General features: G+C 36.0%; 2 protein-coding genes across 3 annotated transcripts; both read left to right on the top strand.

Moving 5' to 3' along the window:
* Positions 1-810: 810 nt before the first annotated feature.
* On the top strand, positions 811-6184 carry LOC110639228 (uncharacterized). The gene is made up of 3 exons (XM_058141318.1): positions 811-2086; positions 4955-5300; positions 5773-6184. The coding sequence occupies exons 1-3, from the start codon at positions 1005-1007 to the stop codon at positions 6031-6033; spliced, it is 1689 nt and encodes a 562-aa protein (XP_057997301.1). The 5' UTR covers positions 811-1004; the 3' UTR covers positions 6034-6184.
* Positions 6185-11799: 5615 nt separating this feature from the next.
* LOC110645058 (26S proteasome non-ATPase regulatory subunit 4 homolog) lies at positions 11800-24805 on the top strand. 2 transcript variants are annotated; one of them, XM_058141347.1, is made up of 10 exons: positions 11800-12014; positions 12115-12228; positions 12340-12445; positions 17676-17790; positions 17868-18077; positions 19179-19470; positions 19673-19772; positions 24028-24110; positions 24205-24273; positions 24392-24805. In XM_058141347.1, exons 1-10 carry the CDS (start codon positions 12003-12005, stop codon positions 24437-24439), a joined length of 1149 nt encoding a protein of 382 aa, XP_057997330.1. In that variant the 5' UTR covers positions 11800-12002; the 3' UTR covers positions 24440-24805. The 2 variants fall into 2 exon arrangements, with proteins under 2 accessions (XP_057997330.1, XP_057997329.1); XM_058141346.1 differs by having other exon boundaries at positions 19670-19772.
* The last annotated feature ends 242 nt before the right edge of the window (positions 24806-25047 follow it).

Here is a 25047-nt window from a genome sequence, read left to right as displayed (position 1 = left end):
ATTCACAGATCCGGACAACTGTCGAATTTCCGCGAATTGAGGATACCTACACGAAGCCCAATAATAATATATAAAAAATCAGGGGTGTTACAGATAAAAAAAATTTGAGCCAAATAAAAATATTTACTTTTTAATTAAAATCGAAGAAGTCCTCATATAATAAAATATTATTTTTAAATAATAAATAATATATTTTTTTAATTTTCAGATATTAAATATTATTTATTATTTTTAATTAAAACAAAATTTTAAAAAAAAGAAATTAAAGAAAATTATAAAAAATTATTTAATATTCAAATTATTATTTTTAATATTTTATTTGATCTTAATAAGATTTTGCATAACCTTATTTAACCCAAAATTTTATTTTAACTTATTTAACTTGAACCGAAAATATAAAGATTTATTTGATTTTTATTTAAATAAATATTTAGTTCAAAATTTAATTTTGACATATTTAGTTTGACAGAAAAAATAAGAATTTATTTGATTTTTATTTAAATAAAATTAATTTATTTTTTATATCATATAATATTTGTAATTTAAATTTTAATAAAATATATAAATATTTTATAAAAATAAATTATTTGATATTATATTTCTAATATTATTTAATATTTTATTTATAAAATAATTTAATAAATATTAAATTTTTAGAAAAATTAAATATATTTATTTTTATTAATAATAAAATATATAATTAATTTATATATAATTGATGTTTTAATAATTTAATTTACTAATTGACCATTAACTCCCTCTTGCTGAGTCATGCCCCGGCGGGTTTTGATAACTATGGTCTCTTCAGTCATGAGTACGCACTCCAAAATAGTCATCATTTGCACTGTGTAAAAACCGACCATCATACCAGCTGAGTTGTCAGTCAACCACAGCCCACCGCCAAGAAGCTCCCACCCCTGTCGCCACCATAATCACCACCCCGACCCCCACTACCACCACCGCCACCGCTATCACCTCCACCTCCGTCTACCCTATTCCCTCTAATGGGCAGCAACGAGGAAACCGACAAATCCAATTCTTTCTTCGACTCATCTTCCCCCTCAGAGCCTCTCCTCTCCAAACCCACTTTCTCTCCTTCTCTTCCTTCTCCTTCCCCTCCTCCTATCGAAGAAGCCACCCAACCCCTCCCAGATGAATCCGACCCTAACCAGTACCTACAGATCTCTTACAATTATGGTATCAGAACCTTCAAGGACCTTCCCTTTCTCATTCTCTTTGCTTTCTTTGTTATTTGCACTTTCGCTTTTGGAATCTTCTCTATTTTCCACAGAAACCAAAATTACTTCAGGCTTTCCTCCTATACATACGACTTCAACTCAACTTCTTGCGTCAAGGACTCGTTGTCTTCGTCCACTGATGGTTTTTTCGAAACTCATGTGTATTATTACCTTTTGAGTTCGTCGAATTCTGGTGTTTGGAAAGCTTTGATATGGAGTCTTGTAATTACTTTGATCTTGAGTGCACCCATTTGCTTTCTTTTGCTTTTGTTGCTCAATCATTACACCAAGCAGATTGTGTACATCTCGCTTCCCTTCTTTGTCGTTATTCCCATCTTTTTCAATGTTTATTGGTTCGTTGCCTGCACAGTTAGCTCTTCTTGCAGCGATGTATTCCCGTTGGTTTATAGGATTTTGGTGCTGGTTTTTGTCTTCTTGGTTATTGGGGTCATTGTGTGGATTTTTGTGGTTAATTGGCATAGAATTGAGTTGACTGTGATGATAATTGGGGTTGCCTCCGATGCACTTTCTAAGAATTTGGGCTTATTTGTGGCGTTACCGTTATTGACACTTTGTTTAGTGGTTTATTATGCTCCAATTATAGTGTTTTTGGTGTTTTCAAGGCATAATGGGAAAATTGTGCCAAAGGAATCCAGTGCTGGGTATGCTTGTGTTTGGAAGCAGGATAGTTGGGTGCCTGCGTACTATGCATTGGCAATTCTTACAATGCTGTGGTCTTTGACTGTAATGATCGAAGCTCAGGTTTATGTGATCAGTGGGACTATTGCTCAGTGGTACTTCACAAAGGAAGACTCAGCTCCTAAGAGGAGTATTAGAAGCTCTTTGAGGTGATTTCCAGCTTTTGCATCTTTGTATTGTTTAACATATGCATACTTACATAATGTTTTCGGGTTTATATGGTTGCACCGAACATTTTCTTCTACTAGTTTATTTGATTCTGTTTTAGAATTGGGATAGTTTCAAGTAAGTATGATGTGGTTTGGGCTTTATTGAAGTTTATTTTTCATCAAATGGGTAACCTGTGGTTTTGAGCTGATACTTTGTCCCTTGTTCCGTCTTATGCCATTAGTCATCCGTAATTAAATCAAGTGGGTTTCAAGTCAGCATGCCATAAACAGGAGAGAGACTGGGTAACAGAGCGAAACCACAAGTATCTATTTGATGAAAAAAAAACTTTTTCCTGTATGTGATGAAGCACGAAATTACATGATGCTTTTTCGAAAGGATCTTTTAGAATTTTAGGAGTATACTTGGAGAATAGAGAACGTTGGGTGTATACTTGTTTTCAGAACTTTTGGCAGTTGGCTTTAGTGTATGGACTGTATGGTATATAATGGCGGCTGATTAATGCCAAACGATTGTTTGCTGACTATCATAGTGTTTGTCAATTGCTTTTAGTAATTGTCACATGGATTACGTATATCAGCTCAATTTCCTCCAAATGCTGTCAATTATGTTTATGCACATTGTGCACTGATAGCAGGGATATGGTCCTACATGCACATTGTGTGTACTTTTTAAGCACTTGTGGATTGCACCATATCCTTATAAATTTTGATTTTCAAAATTATTTGTGAGCTTAGGTTGTTTACCTTTAGCCAATGCTACTTAGCATTGAAGGTCTAATGAGTTTGTAATGAGCTAAGTGCTGATTGGTGGTGGTTTTCATTAGAGATGGCAGAAGTTCCCGAACTTGATCTGCACCTCTCTGAACCCGATCAATTTTCCCCGACCCCACCTCAACCCCGATTAGTGCGGAGCGGAGACAGGATGACCTTCTCCCGCCCCGAAATCTTGTAACCAGCCCTACACAGTAATATATTATTATTTTTTATTAAAAAATAATTTATTTTTATATATTTATATATTTAAATATTATAATTTTAACAAAATATATAAATGTATTATTAAAATAATGTGTAAAACTTGTATTTCTAATTATATTTTATTTTTTAATAAATAAATTTATATTATATACTAATAAATTAAAATAAAAAAATAAAAAAATTTCCCATGGGAAAACTCGCCCTGCCTTGCCCCACCCCGCACCCCAACGGGGAATGCTCCGCCCCAACCCGGAACTCCTATGAGGTGGGGACAGGAGGAGCGATTCCCTCCCCTAACCCAGCCTGTTGCCCCTGACCCGCCTCGTTGTTATTCCTAGTTTTCATTTATTTCAAGGAACATCCAATGGAAGAACTTTAGGCTATGTTTGGGAGAGGGATGACAATGGGTATAGGGTCCCACAAATTTGCTTCTTAACATGTGAGCCCTAAAGTCCCATTTTCCCTCCCCCTCCACTATTTTTCCTCTACCAAACAGAAGTTAAGTTTTTGCATTAGTGGCTGGAGTGAAGATAGCAGTACCTCCAATTAGATAACATTTCACAATGTAATTTCTCTCTCTCTAATTGCGATCTTGTTATCTCCACTCTTTCCTTTGCTCTTTTTTCATTTTTTTATTTTTTTTCATTTTTTATGGATGTATAACAAATTTTCATTCTCTGCTTACTTGTCAACAATGCTTTTGTTTGTAATTGCATCAGTGGATTTCATGCTTGGTTCTAGGCGTTAACTCCATTACCCTTTGACCTATTTAGTGAATCTGTTGCACTTTAAATCTTCTTTGGCACAAGACCTGATAACTTTTCCTCTCTTCAACATCCTCAGTTTTTTCAGTTTGTAGATTTCCAAACAATTTTGTTTTGATTTTGCTGTGCCATATGTTGCTGATGTAGGATGGTCCTTCTTTGCATTTTTCTTATTGTGTTAGATGATGATTAACTTATTTTCCATTAAGTTTCTGTTTTGAGATTGAATGTTTTGAGAGTACAGCTTGGGTGGTTTTGATTATTTACTAAATATTTTGAGCAGTTTCGAGTTTTAAATTGCGCTATTGTCTAACATATATCTTCTAAAATTTATTTACCATGCTTGATGGTGATGAGATATTATCTATAGGTTTGAATGAATGAATTATTGTCTAGTCCTACTATATGACTTGATAATATAAAGGACATTTAGATTTTGGTAGACTTGGGCACACATATTCCTTCTCCATTATATCAATTTAAGGAGTTGGAGACAGATGTACTTATGAAACTAAAGTATTGTCTGGAAAACTAAGCTTGAGAGTAATTCCAGTTACATTGAAGCAAGGTCTCTTGTGCTGCCTTCATAGGCTATGGCAATATGTCCTGACCCATCTAACATGCTTCAGGTATTCTATCCTGGAATAAGCATTCATTGATGCCTTAAACATGCTTTGACCCCTTCTTGTCCAGTAAGCTAGGTGATGTTGGCAGGACAAGTATTTTGCAAGGCAGTTGTGGTTAAAGTAAGATCAACAACTGCCACTGCTTCATGGATGTTACATATATATACATAACCACTTAAACTAGGCCCCAAGCTAACAATAAGCTTTTTCTTTCTACTGAACTAGTGTTTATATTTGGACCTTTTCTTATGATTTTCGTCCTCTTGAAGTAGTGGTCTAAGTACAGACTTATTGCATACTGTTCCATGTCCTTGTAATTTTTAGAGTGGTCTAACTTTGATTCCTTATTACCACTTCTTGTCCTCTTATCGCTTTCAATAATATGTCATCCTTGATACCTGTATTTCTGGGTATGCTTAGAGACGCACAAGCACAATCATGTCAAGTTCATGTTTTTCATGTGTTCTAAACACTTGCAGAAATGCATTTGGCCCCTCCTCTGGAACTGTATGCCTATCTGGACTACTTATTTGTGTTGTTCGTATGGTGCGGGCTGCTGTTGATAGTGCAAGACAAGAGGATATTCCTGGGATGGTGAACCTTATGTTGCGGTGTTGTGTTAATGCATTACTGTCAGCAGTAGATTTTCTTAACAAGTTCACAATCAACTTTGCGGCAATAACTGGTGAAGCCTACTGTACCTCTGCAAGAATGACATATGAGCTCTTAAAACGCAATCTTCTCTCTGCCGTTTTCGTGGAGACTGTCTCATCTCGTTTGTTGGCTGGAATTGCCTTTGTCCTCTCAGCAATATATGCAATTGTGGTTAGTATTTCTTTTAAAATTTATTATCCATGTGAGTTACTGGTTCAAAATGGAAGTTGATAAAATTTGATATTTAACTAGTTGATTAGGAAGATTGGTTTTGCATCTCGGATCCTGGGTGCCAACTAAATAGCCATAAGAGAGAATATGAGAGAGAATAACTATAATAAATGGAAACAGATTCCTCATGCCTTAGCCTTTACGCCAATGAATATATGGAGAGAGTATGGTTACTGTTATTCTTTATTAATAATTGTGCCTAATATAGCTATTTTATGATTAAATTCTTAATCCTTACCATATGAGTAGACAATTGTAACTTGCAAGAACCCACGCATTTGTTTTACTTCTTCTTAGCCATGGTTTCTTTCAACTTGCATGTTGCTGCTATCTTTCATTTGGTGACGAAATAAAGAGCTTATATCTTCTTAAGATTTTCTTATTTTCCTGATTCTTTTTTTTGTTTTAACAGGTTTGTGCCATCTTGAAGGGCGTGAGCAATCTTGGGGTTGACTCATACTTTGTAGCTGTTCTTGCATGGGTGCTTTTGATAGTGGTGCTGGGCTTCTTTATCCATGTGCTAGACAACGTGATCGACACTGTTTACATATGCTACGCTATAGATAGAGATAGAGACGAGGTTTGTAAACAAGAAGTTCATGAGGTTTACGTTCACCTACCCATCAGTAGAAGCCACAGATCGCCTATTGTTCCTGGAACTCCCGATGTATAATAAAAATCCTTGACCCATAATGTTTTGCTTTTTGTTTGTCATTTGTTATTTTGTATGTTACTGCCAGTTGACGAGTTGTGCATACCTTCAATTAATGCATTTGTACATTTTGAGGCTTGTTCAATAAAGAGTTTTCAGGCAACTTTGGGCATTTAGATGTCATTATGGCCCGCAACTTGAGCCAATTTCTCCTGAATTTGGTTACTTTAGCCTGTTTGAAAAGACCGGGCAAAGGGTTGATAGCCTGGGTCAACACTCAACTGTTCAAGAGCGTGAATCGGAATTGGACCGGCTAAAGGGAGCCTGTTTCGGTCCCTCTACCTAGAAACCAGACCGGAACTGGTGGTTTGAGCCACTGGTTCAATTGCAATTCAAACCATTGTTTTTTTAAAAGGTGGCGATGTCATAGAGACCAAATCTTTTTCAAATCAAAATTGAAACCATCAAAAACAAATTGAAATTGAGCCGGACTGAAACCAACTGGAAACTGAAATTGATAGAAACCACAAAACAGGTTTGGATTTGGTTCACCCGTTGGTCAGGCTTAAGCTGCTGGTTCCGTTCTGGAATTGGCTCAGACCAGTGTCCAGGCCTATGGTATCTTATATCTCTAACATGTATCTTATCTTGTGATTTCTTTCTTTCTTTTTTTTTTTAACTGCAATTTTTCTAATTTTATGGATGAAATTGGAGTAGAAATTTATAGCTCTACTATAACTATTAGGGCTATACACGGTTTGGGTCAACGGGGTTAGAGGGTAAATGCTCAACCGAACCGATGCTATTGGTTTTCACTTTCAAGCCAACACTGAACTTTGGAAGGGATTACAGCGAGAGACTCGGTTTTTATCAGTTCAATATCGGTTTCGGTTTGCAGAGGCACCGACACTACCACTTTCTTTCAATTGCTATTCTTTGATGATGATGACGACGACATTGTTGGTCTTGGTATGAGCCAAGCCTTTCATTACACTTCTACTGCCACTGGAAAGCCTCTTAAAATGACATGTTTGGAAGCTTTCACCATCTTCAGGAAAACCAACGTGATGGATACTAAGATAAAAAATCACAGGTAAAAATTTAAATAACAAGACCGATACTTGGGTTGCTAAGAATCGATTTAATCAGCTTGATGGGTTGATCAGGTTTGATGAACACTCCTAGTAACTATGTAAGCATCAAAATAACTACTGGTACCTGACTTTGTAACTCTTGATTGTGTGAATTGATTCTATTCTTCTCTTTTTTACTTCTCCGCTTTTGAACTCTTGAAAGGGGTGAAAAGAACTAAAGTAAAGAAAGACAAACTTAGATCCACAATAATTCTCGGGTCCACTCTACAGTAGACCTACATCCATAGTTACCAACAAACACATGTTAGAAAATACAACACAGAATTTGAATGTGATAACATTGTCCTTAAGGAAATTATACGCCGTTGCTGGGTTAATGGCAGATTTCTTCCAGGATAAACAAAGTCTAACAGAAAACCTAGATGGCAATACCAAGATTTTCTTCCAAGAACATGTAAAAGAGAAGAACGTTTTTATGCAGAGTAGAAGAAGAAAAGAGGATAAGCAAAAGATAGTTAAATCTAGAGAGAAACAAATATTTACAGTACTTTTAAAGTTATTTATGAAGCAATACAACCTTTGGTATAGGCACAAGCAGTTATTAAACATTCAGTTTATAAACTATCAATAATTGTACATAAATAATTCAAAAATATAATTAATAATTATAAAAATTATTAATTAAATCTGAATTTTAATCCAAAGGCCCTAAATCCAAGTGCCCATCTTTTGAACATTCAATATTGTTTTAACTAAAGGTCAAGCCAAGGCCATTTTAGATTTCCCTCCAATATTTCCGACCAATCCAAATCTAATTTATGTGGGAAGTAGGAGCTTGTAAACACTGTTCACCCTTCATTATTTTCCAATGTAGACAAAGGATGCCTATCACTATCTCTAACAACACAAGTGATAAGTAAATCAATTTATATGCCAAAATCTGTGGTGTCAGAAAAATGTTAACACAGAAATAGTAAAAGCGTAAAACCAACTCTTATTATCTCCCCTTTGCGTATCCAACTTGTTAATCAGGGCAACATAATTAACCAACTCCTGTGGAGGTTGTTCCCTAGACCCATGTACACCCTGAACTCCACCCATAAGGAGATCTATTATAGAGGCATAAAGGAAGAAGTTGTGGGGTCATTATGCTGTCAACATTAATGACATGAACAAAGTTACAAAGGTGTTAGGAATCCAAAAACTTCGTTATGTTATTCTGTGTGGTTCTATTGTGGGGCATGGAACCATTACGCCATTTTGTGCAGTTCCAGCCTCCTGCTACCTCCATTGTCATTACTTGGTGACGCTATTGATGGTGTGTAACTCGCTAGTGTTGGAAGTAGGGGGAGAGGAGAAGAATTAAGGTGTGAGTTTTTTTTTTTTTTTTTTTTGGGTATAATGTTTTGTTTTTTTTTTTCTTTTTTTTTGTTTGATTAAAAATAATAAATACTTTTTAATATTTAAAATATAAAATTGATATTTTATTGTTAAAATTTTAAAAATTATTATTTTATTTTTTTGCCAAAATTCCAGTTGATTTAGGTTTAAATCAAAAAGTTTGGGTTAATTTGAGAGAAAACTCAAAATTGACTTATTTGAATTTCCTTTGAGCGGCAAATTTGAGTTTTTGTCCATTTTAGAAAACATGAATCCTCCCAAGTACAAACCAGTAATTTTAGAGTCTTACAAAACCTTCTAACCTTTTCCTAAACATTGCCTAAATGTAAAGCTAATAATGAGTTTATTATTATTTAAAGTAAAATAAATAAATTTTATATTATAAATTAAAATTTAAAGACTACTATTATATTGAGCATTGGATTTCAAGTCACAACTTTTATAAAAAGTCAGAGGAATGCATTGAAAAGTGAAAGGGTAAAAAATGAAAGGATAAATTATTATTAATTTTTAATTTATATTAAACAATAATTTTATTCTTATATCTTTAAAAATACATTATTTAACTTTTTACATTTGATTTCATCTATTATTTTACTTTATTATTATACAGAACTAGATTTGAGGATCGTAACAATGGATCGATGAACTAATATTTTCTGATATACAGAATCCACTAAGAGTGGCAAGTGTAGAGTATACTTATATCTCAGTAGAAAATGATATAAATAAGATAGAATTCTCGACTTTCAGGAGAGGAAAAGAAATTTAGAAAGCCATAAGATAAGAAAGCTGGAATGTTATTCTTTTGGTAACTCATGCCCCAAATGAAACCCAAGCTTCCTTTTTATAGGAGGAGAGTTGGAACTATTATAATAACTTTTTATACAAACACATGTCTACCTAATAGTTAGGTGGAGACATTTAAGATGATAAAATCTAGTTAGATAAGCACATGACTTGTACTTAACTAGGTCATACATAAAACAAATGACTCATTTGACTAAAATTAATTATACAGAGGACTTATCTAACTAAATTTAATTATACAGATACATATTTTTTCAGCTTTAGAGAGATAGTCTGCTGAGGGCATTTGTCACGGGTTACATACTGTGAAGCTTGAGCCAGAATAGTCTACAGGTTTCATTTTGGATTTTCTGGGTGTCTTTTTGTTCTGTCTAGAAGAGTTCTTTTCTAGAAGGAATTCTGACTGGGACTCAAATTATTATTATTATAATAATATAAGTCATCAGAATCGATGTCCTTGCCATATAAAAATTTATTTTTCACGAGCTTCTAGGTTCATCAAAGGGTTTGGTGTCGGTGTCCATATCTATTGGATCTAGTGAATCTTGCCAAATCTCTAAACTGTAGTCCAGAACTGCTTCAAGTTTTGCCTTCGGATCAGGTTGATTCCAAAATTTAAGCTTGAGGCTTAAAGTGGTTGAGTTCATGTAGATAGGCTCTAATTTTTTTTCTGAGGAAGGTGGAGATGTCTCTTGTTGTGACAGACTTGAAATAAGTCAGGTATTCGTAGACTGAATTTTGAGTCCAGAGTATCTCTTCAGGGTTTCTAAAGAAAGACCGATGCATGATGAACAGTGACCAGAATTCCTTACCATCGTTTGATGATCTATGCCACAGACTATAGTGATTGATGATCTTTTTTAGATCATTGCACCATTGAGGAATTGGCTGGAACCATTCGAGAAAGTTCCAGATGATTTTTTTCTTATTGCTCCTGTCATTTAGGACATAGTACATAGGTATGCTGGAAACTTCAAAACCAATGGCATAGAGAGTAATCATGTACCATAAGAACCATTTTTCTTCAAGGAGCAAGTCCTCTGAGGGACTAAAACATAAAATTGTGAGGAATGGAGCGTCTAGACGGAACTGAGTCTGGTTGTCTTTATATTGTCTGAGGACATTGGATAGGTTTTGAAAATGGAACAAATGGTTTTTTGCAAATTTAACAATTTGGGACAGGGTCATGGTTGGTGTGCATCCGGGTGGAAATGCTTCTGTTGCTAGAATGAAGAACTGTGGTATTTGAGCTTTAGAGAAGCTGAAGGAGTCTGCCATAAAGATGAGAGGAATTGTCTGAAGAAAAGTGAGTAAAGAAATATTCAGTGGTCTGGTGAGGAGATCTGGGATGAGGTTGAGATGTCTTTTTATATGTTTGACAGTATAGTTATATTTATCAAACCAACTTTTGACCCTCAATAATTGTAGTTCTGGAAGATTCTTACTTTTGAAATTCAGGACCTTTGGAAAAAGTTGAATTGTCCATCACTATCAGAAAACAATGGTCGATAAGATGAAACTCAAATTTCTTAATTCCATTCTTAATGGCCAAGATCTCCTTGTAGATCATATGATAGTATTTTTTAGACTCTTTGAAATGTCCACTTACATGACTGTAAATTTGTCATTTTCCATTGAGTTTTTCAAATAAAATAACACCATAATATTCATCATTGGCGTCAATTTGGAGAATTATTTTTTCTGTACTTGGAATTTTTAGAATAGCGGGGTTTTGAGCTATTTTCTTCAAAACCTTTACAGCTGTGGTCTGTTCATTACCTCATTTGTATCTAAGAATTTGAGCAATTCTTAGGCAATGTGAGGTCCACTTTAGTACATTTCATTTTCAAATTTCATTCAAAGAAATTTAATATAAATTTGGGTCAAGTAGCTCTTTTTTTCAGATATCATAATTTCATATTGTTGGATCAAATAGTAAAATTGGGCTAAGAGTTGTTTATGGGCTGAACTATCTTTTAAAAATAACAGAATATCATCAATATAGATCATGATACTATAAATAATAGGCTCAAAAGATTCGAACCATGACTTTTTGGAATAGTGAGTGAGCAACTTTGAGCTCACTAGTTCAGGATGGGTCTATCAAGCCTTTTATGTTAAAAAAAGATTAAAAAGAATTCGAGAAAAAAAAAAGGCTAGTCATTGATAATAAACACTTTAATAATTTTTCAATGGATGATAAATTTCACTTCTCAAAATCAGTTCTATATTCACTCATTTACAAAAAACGCATAACTTCTCAAAGTTTGATCTTAAAACATAATTTCGATAGCTAAAAGTTGATCCAACAAAAAAATACAAGACAACATTCTACATTCCTATTGCTTAATATCAGTGGACCAAACTTAATTTTTAGTTATGATGACCGGTGAAGTATAAAAGTGTTAATAATTATAAAAACTTTGAGATATAAATATCTAATGCGGTAAAAATTTAGGAACATAAATATTTACTACTGAAAAATCGATGGCATGATATAATCAAAATTATAATTAATGAATAATAATTTTACCCAAATGAAAATTATAAATTTACGGTTACATGCCAACATCACGTACAGCATTGATACTCAACCTTAATGAGCAAGAAACACTAGCCATTTTATAATGCGAAGTTCTTCTTCTGATCTTCTCGGCTAAGCGCGCTAGCTCGCTCGCTGCAACAATGGTTCTCGAGGTCTGTATTGGTTAATTTGCAGCTCATTTACTTGTTTAATCTCTTTGTTAATCCATTTATTTTGTAATTTTTTCATTAAACAAAATTTGATTGTTATTAGGCGACTATGATATGTATCGATAATTCCGAATGGATGCGAAATGGCGATTACTCTCCTTGTCGATTTCAAGCTCAAGCAGACGCTGTTAATCTCATCTGTGGCGCCAAAACACAAGTAATTTCTTGCATTTAAGAAGATTTTCTTTTTAGCTTCAGTTAGGTTTTTTTTTTTTTTTTTTTTTTTTTTTTTTTTTTTAAAAGTGGGTTTTAATCGATAAACTGGCAGTCGAATCCAGAGAATACAGTGGGGATTCTAACAATGGCAGGCAGAGGAGTGCGTGTTTTGACCACTCCTACTACTGACCTTGGCAAAATTTTGGCTTGTATGCATGGTACGCTTCATGGGATTTTTTTTTTCTTTTAAAAAAATTATTTTTCATTAATGGGCGATCTCGCTTTCTGTTGCGCGCTGCAATTGGTGAATTTATGTTGTTGTTGTTATTATTATTATTATTATTATTATTATTATTATTTGAGATTGAATTATAATTAGTCAAGTTTGAATTTTACGAGCATTTGGTATCACAAGTGATGGTCTAGTAATTACGGCAAGTGGGAATCAAATATATTCCAAATTGCATTGTGAATGAAAAGTTTGAGGTTTAATACAAGGTTATTTATTTTTGCCCTTTGGTGTTTCAAAAGTGAGGGTGCAGTAGGTTGATAGGTTCAAACCATGGAAACTGTCTCCTTGCAATGCAAGGACATATGTCAGACCTGCCCTAGAGTCTGCAATGGAAGAAGCCTCATGCATTGGGGTTTGTTGGTTTCAAGAGTGCTTTCATAGGTATGTGTTGGTTAGATTGAAAGTATAATGTGATTGATTGTACTAAAGGAAAGTATGTGCAAGAGAAACAGAAGATCAAATGCAGGAGAATATTGACAATTCAAAAACAATATGAATTAACAGGAATTTGATGCCAATTCAATATCACTTTGAAGAACGATCATCTAAGTAGATGGATAATCTAATGGGTGGATTTTTTGTGTGTTTTGTATCATGAACTCTGCTCCTAATTGTAGGATCATACACTGATTTCTTTGACTTGTACTATTTTTGTTTTTTGTTGCGAATTTTTTTTAATTGCTTGATGCATTACAAGGCCAAACCAGCATCAGAAATACAAATATCCAACAAAGGCTGGGGGGTATTAACAACCCAGTTAAAAGGCAACATATTTTGGAATTTCAATTTTACTATTTTATGAGCCACCACGTTAACACTTCTTCTCACATGATTGAAGCCCACTGAAATAAAACATTGACTAAGGATTTATTTGAGTGAATGGCTGTTCTTATCTCCCATGGGGTAGATTGTGCCATGTTTTGCAAAGAGGAGATGCAAACTTCGGAGTCTGACCCAACGATAATGCATTGGAAACCCTTTGATCTAGCAAACATGGACTCTAGGATTGCACTGGCTTCTTCTGTTAAGGGAGATGAACATAAACAAAAATTGGCCACTCCATCCACCATATAGCCCTCAAATTTCTAATTAACACCCTAATCATAGCATATGATTTCTCGTCTTTTCACGCTATATCATAGTTGAGCTGCAAGAAACTAGTCATCGGGGGTTGCCATCTTTGGGACACAGGAGCCTGGTGAGAGCCCATAGAATCTGACATGAAGTCAGTGTTGACATAGTAAGTTCAACCAGTGCTCTATCTACCCTTAGGATGGTTGCAAGATGGTCTGGTAGTATATGATCAAAGTCAGCTTTGTTGTGTTCTTTCCAGATTTCCAAACACATTAACGCCACTAAAAGCATATAGTTGTGGAGATTATTCCCCATATAGAGACTTTGAATGACTTGATATAACCAGGTTGGAAAAGAAGGAAAACCCATTAGGTCTAGCTTATAGTTGCATGGCCTAGCAGACCAAGCAGTTCTCGCATTTCACATCAAAATAGGCATTTCTATTATTTCCTCCTCCTTGTAACATACAAGACATAAGGGATCCACCTGAATGCCTCTTTTTTTCAAGTTCTCTTTCACTGGCACATTATTTAAGGCTCTCCATATAAATATATTTACTTTTGGAGCAATATTGAGGGACCAAGATTTCTTCCAGGTGTCACTAGGCACAAACAATGAGTGGCTAGGCTGCCTTATTGCCCATGATAACACCTAACAACGAGGTGTTTGTATCCTGATTGAAAAGAGTACTAACCGTCCCACTCAAAGTGTCACACTACTGTGTCCTTGATTCCTCTTGGGGCTACTGAGATAGATAGGATTGCTTTGGTTGTGTCTTGATGGAAAATAGATCTCATTAGTGTTTCTTTCCACTTCAGACAATCATGGTCTATGAGATCTGCCGCTAAATTAACATTAGGAGGAAATATCACTAGTTGTTGAACTCTAAAACCCAGAATGCTTGAAATCCAAGGGTGATACCAAACTAAAGTGGTCCGACTATCTCCAATATTATACCTATAGCCTTCTTTCAACAGGTCTCTACCCTCAAGAATGCTCTTCCATATCCATGAGCCTCTTCTAGTCTTTCAAGCCTCCAAAAAGTTGGAATGGGGAAAATATAATCCCTTTATCACCTTTTCCCACATACTGGAGGGGTTGGAAATAAGCCTCCATGCTTGTTTAGCGAAGCGAGCTATATTGAAGTTATCGAAGTCGTTGAATCCCATTCCATCAAGGAATTTAGAATGGGATGCTTGCTGCTAATTGATCTGACAAATCTTTTTTTTCTCCTCTTTGCTCCCTACCAAAAGAAAGATGCCATTTGATTCAAATGATCACCAAAGTTTTTCGGAAATTCGAGAATTGCCATGACATATTTCGGTATACCATTTATAACTAATTTCACCAAAACCTCCATTATGGCTTGCGATAGGACCTTTGTTTCTACACCCAAGTCTTGGCGGTAATATGATCAACAAGAAAGCTTAGGGCTTGAGATTTAGACTCCCCCCACATCTAAGGTAGTCCTAGGTATTTCTTTGTGCTAGACATTCCCCCCATCGATAACATGCTAAGAATCTCGCCTTTCAGATTGATAAGGGTGCATTTACTAAACAACACGTTTGACTTGTGATGATTGACTTTCAGATTTGAAGTTTCTGTGTATTTAGAAATTATGGAACTAATACTACTAGCCTCCAATCGAGAAGCTTTACCAAAAAGCAGGGTATCGTTTGCAAAAAGGACATTCGTCATAGCTGGGCAATGTCTTCCCAGTTTAACTCCCTTCAAATTCCCAGCTTGATATTCATTTGTTATGATGAAGGAGAGAGCCTATGACACAAATAAGAACAAGTACGGCAGGAGGGGATTGCCTTGACGAATCCCCCTAGATGGATAAATAGGTGTCAAAGAGCGCCATTTATAAGAATGGAAAGACTCATGGACATTACACATTGCATGATCATTTGAATCCAGTGAGCTTTAAAATCAAGATCAGTGAGGACTGAGTGTAAGAAATTCTAGTCTACTTGGTCATAGGCCTTGAACATGCCTAACTTGATAGCCATGGAATGCAATTTGCTTTTAGATTTCCTCATATGATGGAAAATTTTGTGAGCAATGATGATGCTGTCCTGAATGGCTCTCTCGGGTATAAAGGTTGCTTGGTCTTGAGACACCAAAGAATTCATCCTATTCATCTAGGGCTTTTGTTTGTTAACTAATGTTTTTGAGATCTTAAACGAAATTGCATGGGCTTATCGGCCTATATTAATTGATTGAAGTTGGATTTTTACATTTGGGGATTGAGACTATATTGGCTCTGTTCATCTCACTAGACATATATCTCCTTTCAGAAAAAACTTTTATCTACCTTACATACATCTGGCCCTATTACATCCTGACTTCTATGATGAAACAAACTCGAGCAACCAACGAGACCTGGTGCCTTAGAGCCATCTCGGTTAAAAGCCGCCTTCCTAATCTCATCATCATGCAAGGGAGCTAGCAGGCTGTCATTTATCTCCTGTGTGACAAGGGAAGGTAACAAGTTTGAAACTTCATCCATTCTACCACAGGGTGGGCTTGAGTAAATGTTTTTGAAATATGACTGAATTTCCTCCCTGATTTCTGGTTCAGTATCTACCCAAACCCCATTTGCCTTCTAGAGCTTCATTATTGAATTCCTCTATCTGCACTAAATGGTTGTGAGGTGATAGAACCAAGTGTTTCTGTCCCCTGAAGTTAGCCAATTAATGTGAGATCGCTGCCTCCAGTGCTCCTCTTCCCTCTTCCAAAGAGAGTGCAGCTTGTTCAAGATGGTTATCTCCCTTGCATCGTTGCTTGGGTTGTTGGGATCCTCATAGAGCTGTTCAAGCTGGCATTCTAGGTTTCTGATCTCATTGTTGTCCCTGCAGAATTGGATTTGATTATATCTGCTTAGAGCTCCCAGACAATGCTTCAATTTTTGGACCAGATTAAACATTGGGGAGCCTCCCATATCTTCTCTCCATGCATTCTTAATCAACCCTTTGAATTCTTGGTGACGAATCCATTCGATGCAAAATGGAACAGGTACCTTCTCCTTACTGGCAGTGGCGCACAGCAAAGCACAATAGGCCTATGATCCGATGCTAACAAGGCTTAATGATTAACAAAAGCTTTGGGCATCAGTTCTTTCCATTCGACTGTAGCCAATACTCTATCAAGCCTCTCAAGAATAGTTGTATCATCAAACTGTATTTGGGGCCTTTACTTTCAATATCTAGAAAATCATAGCTGGCTACAAAGTCCTGGAAATCTCAGGTTTGAGAATTTTGGACTTGGTTGGCACCCATATTTTCATCTGCTAATAAAATTGCATTATGGTCTCCCATACATAACCACAGCTCAGGCATTGATGCTTTTAAGCTTCTAATAACTTCCTAGAAATATCTTGTCTTCTCTGCTTGGACATCCATAAACAAAAGTTGAGTGCCAACTGATATCCTTGCCCGAAACACAAAAAATAGCATCAATAAAATTACTGGTATTTATACCAATTTGAACATCCACATCATCATGCCACCACAAGGCCAAGCCATCCGACTTTCCCACTGGATCAATCCAAAAACCATTATTGAAACCCAAACTTCTCCTGATTCTGTCCATGTATCTCCATTTCTTCTTTGTCTCCATCCAGAATTTAATGGAAGGGTGGTATTTCATGTTGAGCTCCCGCAGAGCTCGAACTACTGTGTGTTGCCTTCACCCCTGGCAGTTCCAAGTGATGGCATTCATGGCACTGTTGGTGGCTTTGGGCCAGCCATCAGAGCCTTAGAATGGGTCTCACCCTTTTCATCTCCCACTCCATCATCCTTGTTAATCCCAGACCTATCTTGTTCTTTTAAAACTTCCCCCACCTGCTGCTGTTCTCCTTTCTTTCCCTACCCTTCTTCCTCAACTGTTTGATTTGCCACCTGGTATGAATTTAATACCTGGCCCTGGTATAATTCTAACAAATTGTGTAAATAGGCTAGTCTCAGACTGTTTTCTGTGTCAATTTAACATACATCTTTTTTTTTATCTTTTTTTCCTCACTTGTTTGATATCAAATGGGCAACTCATGCTCTCTCCATTTCTTAACAAATTTTGTGTAGATGTTGAAATGGGGGGTGAGATGAACATGGCAGCTGGAATCCAGGTTGCTCAACTAGCTCTTAAGCATCGCCAGAACAAAAATCAGCAGCAAAGAATAATAGTCTTTGCTGGAAGGTAGTTGCCTGTTCGTTTATTAGTTGCTTTTCCATTTTTGTGGACTTCTAAGTTTTTGTTGTTTGCTGCATACTCAGTCCTGTCAAATATGACAAAAGGGTGCTGGAGGTCATAGGGAAGACATTGAAGAAGAACAGCGTAGCTCTTGATATTGTTAATTTTGGTGAAGAAGATGGTCGAAAGCCAGAGAAGTTAGAGGCCCTCCTTTCTGCTGTGAACAATAATGACAGCAGCCATATAGTTCACATTCCTCCTGGTCCAAATGCCCTCTCTGATGTGCTTATCAGGTGCGATATCTTGATTTAATTTTTAAATTCTGAGTACAGTTGCAATATTACTTGATACGTAACAGATCGACTTTGATCTCACTTTTCTGACATCATTTGACCACCACAACTAGGGGTGTGCAGTTTTCGGTTTAAACTGAAAAACCGAACCGAACCAATTAATTCGGTTCAATCAGTTCGGTTTTAAAATTTAATCGGTTCGGTTCGGTTTATAATTTTGATAATTTCGGTTAATCGGTTCGGTTCGGTTCGGTTATTTTCATAAAAAAATCAAAAAAATCGAACCGAACCAAAATTATTAATATATATAGGAAATCGAAAAAAATCGAATTAAATTGAATCGAACCGAATCGAAGCGAACCGAACCGAAATCAAAGAAAACCGAACCGAACCTAAAGATTTTTGAGTTTTGATTTCTAATTTTTTTTGTTTTTATGTTTTTATTATTTAGATTTAATGTTAAAAATATGAAATTTTATAAATTTCGGTTTGATCGGTTTAAAACCGAACCGAACCGAAATTTATCGGTTCAATTCGGTTCGGTTTTCTCTTATCAATCGGTTTGGTTCGGTTTTTAAAATTTTCGATTTTTGGTTTTCGGTTTTATCGGTTCGGTTCGGTTCGGAACCAAACCGACCGTTTGCACACCCCTAACCACAACCTCCTAGTTTCACTTTTCACCATTGCCTTTATGGTGGTTATGAAAGAAAAACAGATCCCAAGAAAATGGATTTATTAAATCATTAAAATAACAAATCAAATGGCAATGTCAATAATCTAAACTGTGATTTCAGATTCAGGCTGATCTCACCTAGCTTAAATTTTCTATATGCATTGAATCATTTTGGCATAGTTGAAACTCAGTGTGGTTTTTTTAAGCTGAACTGTGATTTTGGTACTAATGAGTATTATAAAGTTAATTAAAGAGGTGCTCACAGTATGTGCCCTTGTGATAAGAATTTCGTACAATAATACATGCTTGTTTAATGATAAATTTGCATGTATGATATTATTCTTCAGAAAATATTAATGATTTATTACAATATCTTGCCTTGTTAAAAACACAGTTTGAGAGATTATAATCCTTTATTACTCTGGCAGTACTCCTGTACTCAATGGGGAGGGGGGAGGAAGTGACCTTCCTGCAGCAGCAGGAGGGAATGACTTTGATTTTGGTGTAGATCCTAACTTAGATCCTGAGCTAGCTCTTGCCCTTAGAGTTTCTATGGAAGAGGAGAGGGCAAGGCAAGAAGCTGCTGCCAAGAGGGCTGCTGAGGAATCAGCTAGACAAGAAAAGGTAGAGGAACCATCATCCAATTCCCAGGATGCAACTATGGTTGATAGTGCTGATGATAGAGCTTCTGAAGCATCTGGGAACAATACTGATCCAGTGGTTAGTATCGCTTTTTACTTTTACAATATATATTGACTACCTGTAAATGTGTATGAGTTGTGTGCCACTTTGTCTATTGGTTGAAGCATGCTGGTGCTCAATTTCAATGTCTTTGTTAGTTTGAATTTCTCTTTTTGATTGATTGAAAACTTCTTTGCAAATGATATTGCAATGGGATGAAGTTAATTTATTGTTGCAGCAGGCTATAACACTGTCAATGCAAACTCCTGGACATAATGATCCCTCTGTGCATGATGTTGATATGTCAGAAGCAACTCATGAGGAAGAGGAGTTGGCTATTGGTATGTGCCTTCCATTTTATTCAAGGATCTAATTACATCACATTCCTCTCTTCTTAATGGCTGATGTCAAGTAAAAAACTTTTATATAAAAATCACTCTATGTGTGTAAAATGCTGCATGAACTATTTATTAGCAATTCCAAACTCATAGTCAATCTCCAATTCTCTAGGGAATCTACATTTATATCATTAATTTAGTATTTAGTTTATTTATGCGGTAATTCAACTCCAGAGCAATTAAGAAACAAGGAGAATATGTTTTTAGATGCTAATTCTTATTTGATGGTATGCAATTCAATGGGTAAACATCAAGCCAATTTTCCAGAATCTATTTTGACATTTCATTCATATATGGTGTGTTGGATTTTCTAATATTTTCTTGTTTGTAATACTGAAAATCAATGCGAAAGTATTTATTGGTGTAGAGTACTTAAGAAAATATTAATTTTCTTTCAAAATATATGTCTATGGAAATGTCTGAGCATATAAGAACTTTCATCTTTTTCGAAGAAATTTAAGAACCCTTTTTTTAATTGAGGAAAAAGGGTAAAAAATTGTGGTTGTTACTAACAACTGCCACTGATAATCAGCGACGGCTAAGGATGACTAGTGGTTGTTAGTAGATTATGGGTATGTATTAATATGGCCTAAGTAGTTTGCGCTTAGCCGGTCCCAAGCCCGGATAAAGGAGGAGGGTTGCGGTAGGTGACGACCAGCGTAAAAATTTCGTCACACCCTATGATATGGATTCAAATGATATAAACGTTGGGGCGTCCTCTACTAACGACGCGCTACATTGGAGCCCGGGTGTAGTGAGAAATATGCAAGGGTGTAGGGCGTTCACCGAAAGCGACGCGCCATGCCGGTGCCCGGGTGTGGTGTTAAGTGAGCAAGGGTTCCCATATCATGGACTGGTGTGGGTAAAGAAGTTAGTCTATAGGACAGATAGTAGAATAAATAGTGGAACAGAACACAAGATAGACATAGAAAACAATAGAAGATATCATAGAAAGAAACCAAATAGGAAGGAGCAGGATAGGAGAAGGATCAAGGTTGGTACTTGGAATGTTGGATCACTTACTGGAAAATTAATGGAGCTTGTGGATACCTTGGAAAGGAGAATGGTGAATATTGCTTGCATTTAGGAGACTAAATGGGTAGGAGAGAAAAGTAAGTAAGTGGGTAATTCAGGGTACAAACTGTGGTTTACCGGAAAGGAGAGAAACAAGAACGGAGTGGGCATAATCATAGACAGGACATTGAAAGACGCAGTAATAGCTGTGAAAAGAGTAGGAGATAAAATTATACTAGTAAAGCTAGTACTAGAAGGAGAAACAATAAATATAGTTAGTGCTTATGCCCCACAAATAGGATTAGACAGTGAGAGTAAACAAAGGTTTTGGGAAGATATGGATGATTTAATACAAAACATACCGAATGAAGAGAATGTTTTCATTGGTGGAGATTTGAATGGGCATGTAGGAAGTGATAGACAAGGTTATGAGAATGTTCATGGAGGTTTTAGTTTTGGCAGTTGAAATGAGGAGGGAAAAAGCATCCTGGATTTTGCTATGGCATACGACCTAATACTAGCAAATACCTACTTTATAAAAAGAGAGTCGCATTTAGTGACTTTCAAAAGTGGGCAACATAGAAGCCAAATCGACTTCCTCTTAACTAGGAAAACAAATAGAGTTCTATGCAAAGATTGCAAGGTCATTCCAGGAGAGATTTTAACAAGTCAACATCGGTTGATGGTCTTGGATGTCAAGTTTATGAACAATTCAAGTAAGGTCAGAAGAAATAGTGTAGCTTGAACAAAGTGGTGGGAGTTCAAAGGAGTAAAGCAAGTGAAGTTCAAAAATGAGCTTCTCGAGTCCGAAGCATGGAAGCTGGATATGGAGGCCAATGATATGTGGATACAGATGGCATCAAAGATTAGAGAAGTAGCTAGAAAAGTACTTGGATAGTCTAAAGGACATGGATCACCCTCAAAAGAGAGATGGTGGTGGAATGAGGAAGTACAAAAGGCAGTGAAGAGAAAAAGGAAATGGTATAAGAAATTACCTAAATGTGATAATAATGAGGCATATAAACAGTACAAGATAGCAAAGAAAGAGGCAAAAAAAGGCAGTTAGTCAAGCAAGAGCACAGGCCTTTGAAAAGTTATATGAAAAACTTGGAACTAAAGAAGGGGAGAAAGATATTTATAGATTAGCAAGGAGGAGAGAAAGGAAATGTCAAGATCTCAATCAAGTTAGGTGTATTAAGGATAAAGAAGGAAAATTGTTGGTGATAGATGAGGACATTAAAGAAAGATGGAGAAATTATTTTAATAATCTCTTTAATAATAGTCAAAATGGTAATAGCGTGAATATAGATTATAGAACAATAGAAAAGAATGTGAATTATACTAGAAGGATTAAATCTTTAGAAGTAAAGGAAGCACTAAAGAGAATGAAAGTGGGTAAAGCCTGTGGACCCGATGAAATACCAATTGAAGTGTGGAAGTATTTGGGAGATATGGGAGTGGCATGGTTAACTAAATTATTTAATAAGATTCTAAACTCAAAGAAAATGTCTGATGAATGGAGGAAGAGTATTTTAGTACCTATTTTTAAAAATAAGGGAGACATACAGAGTTGCTCAAACTATAGGGGAATTAAACTCATGAGCCATACTATGAAGTTGTAGGAGAGAGTTGTGGAGCATCGACTACGTCATGATACTTCTATCTCTCTCAATCAATTTGGTTTCATGCCCGGTCGTTCAACTATGGAAGCGATCTTTCTCATTAGAAGCTTGATGGAGAAATATAGAGATGTGAAGAAAGATCTACACATGGTTTTTATTGATTTGGAGAAGGCTTATGATAGTGTTCCAAGAGAGGTCTTATGGAATGTGTTAGAACAAAAGAGGGTATCTATTAGGTACATACAAGTATTGAAAGATATGTATGAAGGAGCAATTACTATTGTGCGTACAGTGGGAGGGGACACAAGAGATTTTCCGATCTCAATTGGATTACACCAAGGATCAGCCATAAGCCCTTACCTTTTTACGTTAGTTTTAGAGGAACTGACGAAACATATACAAGAGAGTATTCCTTGGTGCATGATGTTTGCGGATGATATTGTTCTGATAGATGAGACACGAGAAGGAGTCAATAGAAAGCTAGAGCTTTGGAGAAGTATTCTAGAGTTAAAGGGTTTTAAGTTAAGTAGAACGAAGACAGAATACATGCATTGCAAGTTCAGTGAAGGCCAAACTGGTGATAGGGAAGGAGTTAGTTTGAATGGAGTGATACTGCCCCAAAGTAATTACTTTAAATATCTAGGCTCAGTCCTTCAAGTAGATGGGGGATGTGAGGAGGATGTTAGTCATAGGATTAAAGCCGGATGGTTGAAGTGGAGACGTGCCACGGGAGTTTTATGTGATCGTCAAATTCCCAATAAATTGAAAGGAAAATTTTACTGTACAGCCATACGACCGGCTATGTTATATGGTAGTGAGTGTTGGGTACTGAAAGAGTCGTATGCATCTAAAATAAGAGTTGCAGAGATGAGAATATTAAGGTGGATGAGTGGCCATATTAGACTAGATAAAGTCCGTAACGAGAGTATTAGAGAAAAGGTAGGAGTGGTGCCAATTGAAAATAAGTTGAGAGAAGGGAGATTGAGGTGGTTTGGTCATGTGAAGCGTAGACATACGGAGGCTCTAGTTAGACAAGTAGAGCACATTAGGTTAGAGGATATAAAGAAAAAAAGGGGTAGACCTAAATTGACTTGGAGGAGAGTAGTACAACATGACCTAGAAGCATTACACATTTCTGAGAATTTAACCCAAAATCGTTCAGAGTGGAGTAAGCGAATCCATATAGCCGACCTCAAATTTTTTGGATAAAGGCTTAGTTGAGTTGAGTTGAGTATTAATATGATTTTCTATTAGGTTCTTTTCTTTTTTAACAAGGTTGTCAAAGTCTGGAAATAACTTAGTTTTCCCTTTAATTGGGAAAACATTTTTCGTTTTTCAATTTTATTAAGTGTTCCAAATGTTAGAAAATATTTTTCAGGAAAATATTTTCTGTGAAAAAAGGTTCTTGCTTAACTCCTAGCAAACTAATTGTCGTAAGTCATGGTGAAATTGATATTCAAGTATTTTGCAAACCTGGCCAATTTGGCAAGTTGTGTACCAAACTTGGGAAGACTGGTGAATCTCGTTTCATCTGTTTGATTTCCTGTATCTGTTAAATGCAGCTCTTCAAATGTCCATGAAAGATGAATCAGATATGAGCAAGGTGCTGGAGGATCAGTCCTTTGTGTCATCTGTCCTTGCATCAGTATGTATTGTTGAACCTGTGCTAATGAACTATTTAATTGACCAGTTTTGGCACATGCCATGAATTCCCTAACACTTTTCTATTCTTCTTACAGCTTCCAGGAGTTGACCCTAATGATCCTTCAGTTAAAGATCTGCTTGCATCTTTGCAAGGCCAATCTGAGGTAGTTCAATGAACTGTTGTATAACCTGCGTGGTTGATTGAATTATGCTTTGTGTGAGTTTTTTTCAAATATTTTGAACATGTAATTACTGATTATTTTCTTTCCCAATTGTTACTAGTCTGAACAAAAGAAGAAGGAAGATGAGCCACCAAATGATGAGAAGTGAAGTTTGTTCTCCGTGAAGGCTTCTATATCAATTGCAATCTGCCTTGGATGGAGTATTTACTTTATTGAATTGAGGAAGGCTTCTATTCATCTTGACAATATGGTACAAGAACAAATAGAATAAGTTGGTAGTATACACTTGCTGAATTCACTATGCCTTTTTTTTTTTTTTTTTTTTTTTTTTTAAAATTAAAGTTTTTGCATTTCACTTGAAAGTGATTGGGATGATTGATGAATTGCTGCCATCTTGTGTTTGCCAACATATTATTATGCAGCAGATATATGGAATAGATGTACTTGTATTGCTTCGGTGAAAGCAGGATATGGGCTTAATGTTTCTCAGAATTGAAAGGTACCATGTAAGGCTCATCGATTTTATCTATAAAGCAACTAAACTATGCATCCAAAACCTAATGATCTGTTGAGAATTTGGAAGCAGTACAGACGTTGCAGTGTTTATAGATGGAAGGGTAAACAGGATTAGATATTTGTCAGATGTTGTCTATAATACAGTTGCCTTGCATGTGATTATGTTTGTTCATCTGAAACGGTGCTACCAGAGACAAATGAGACAGACAGAAGAAGGCACTTGCTGTCTGATGCAAAACC

Source organism: Hevea brasiliensis, unplaced genomic scaffold (assembly GCF_030052815.1).
Source record: "Hevea brasiliensis isolate MT/VB/25A 57/8 unplaced genomic scaffold, ASM3005281v1 Scaf1, whole genome shotgun sequence".
Classification (NCBI taxonomy): domain Eukaryota; kingdom Viridiplantae; phylum Streptophyta; class Magnoliopsida; order Malpighiales; family Euphorbiaceae; genus Hevea; species Hevea brasiliensis.
The sequence above is the reverse complement of the archived record's forward strand: the minus strand, read 5'-3'. Positions and strand labels throughout refer to the sequence as shown.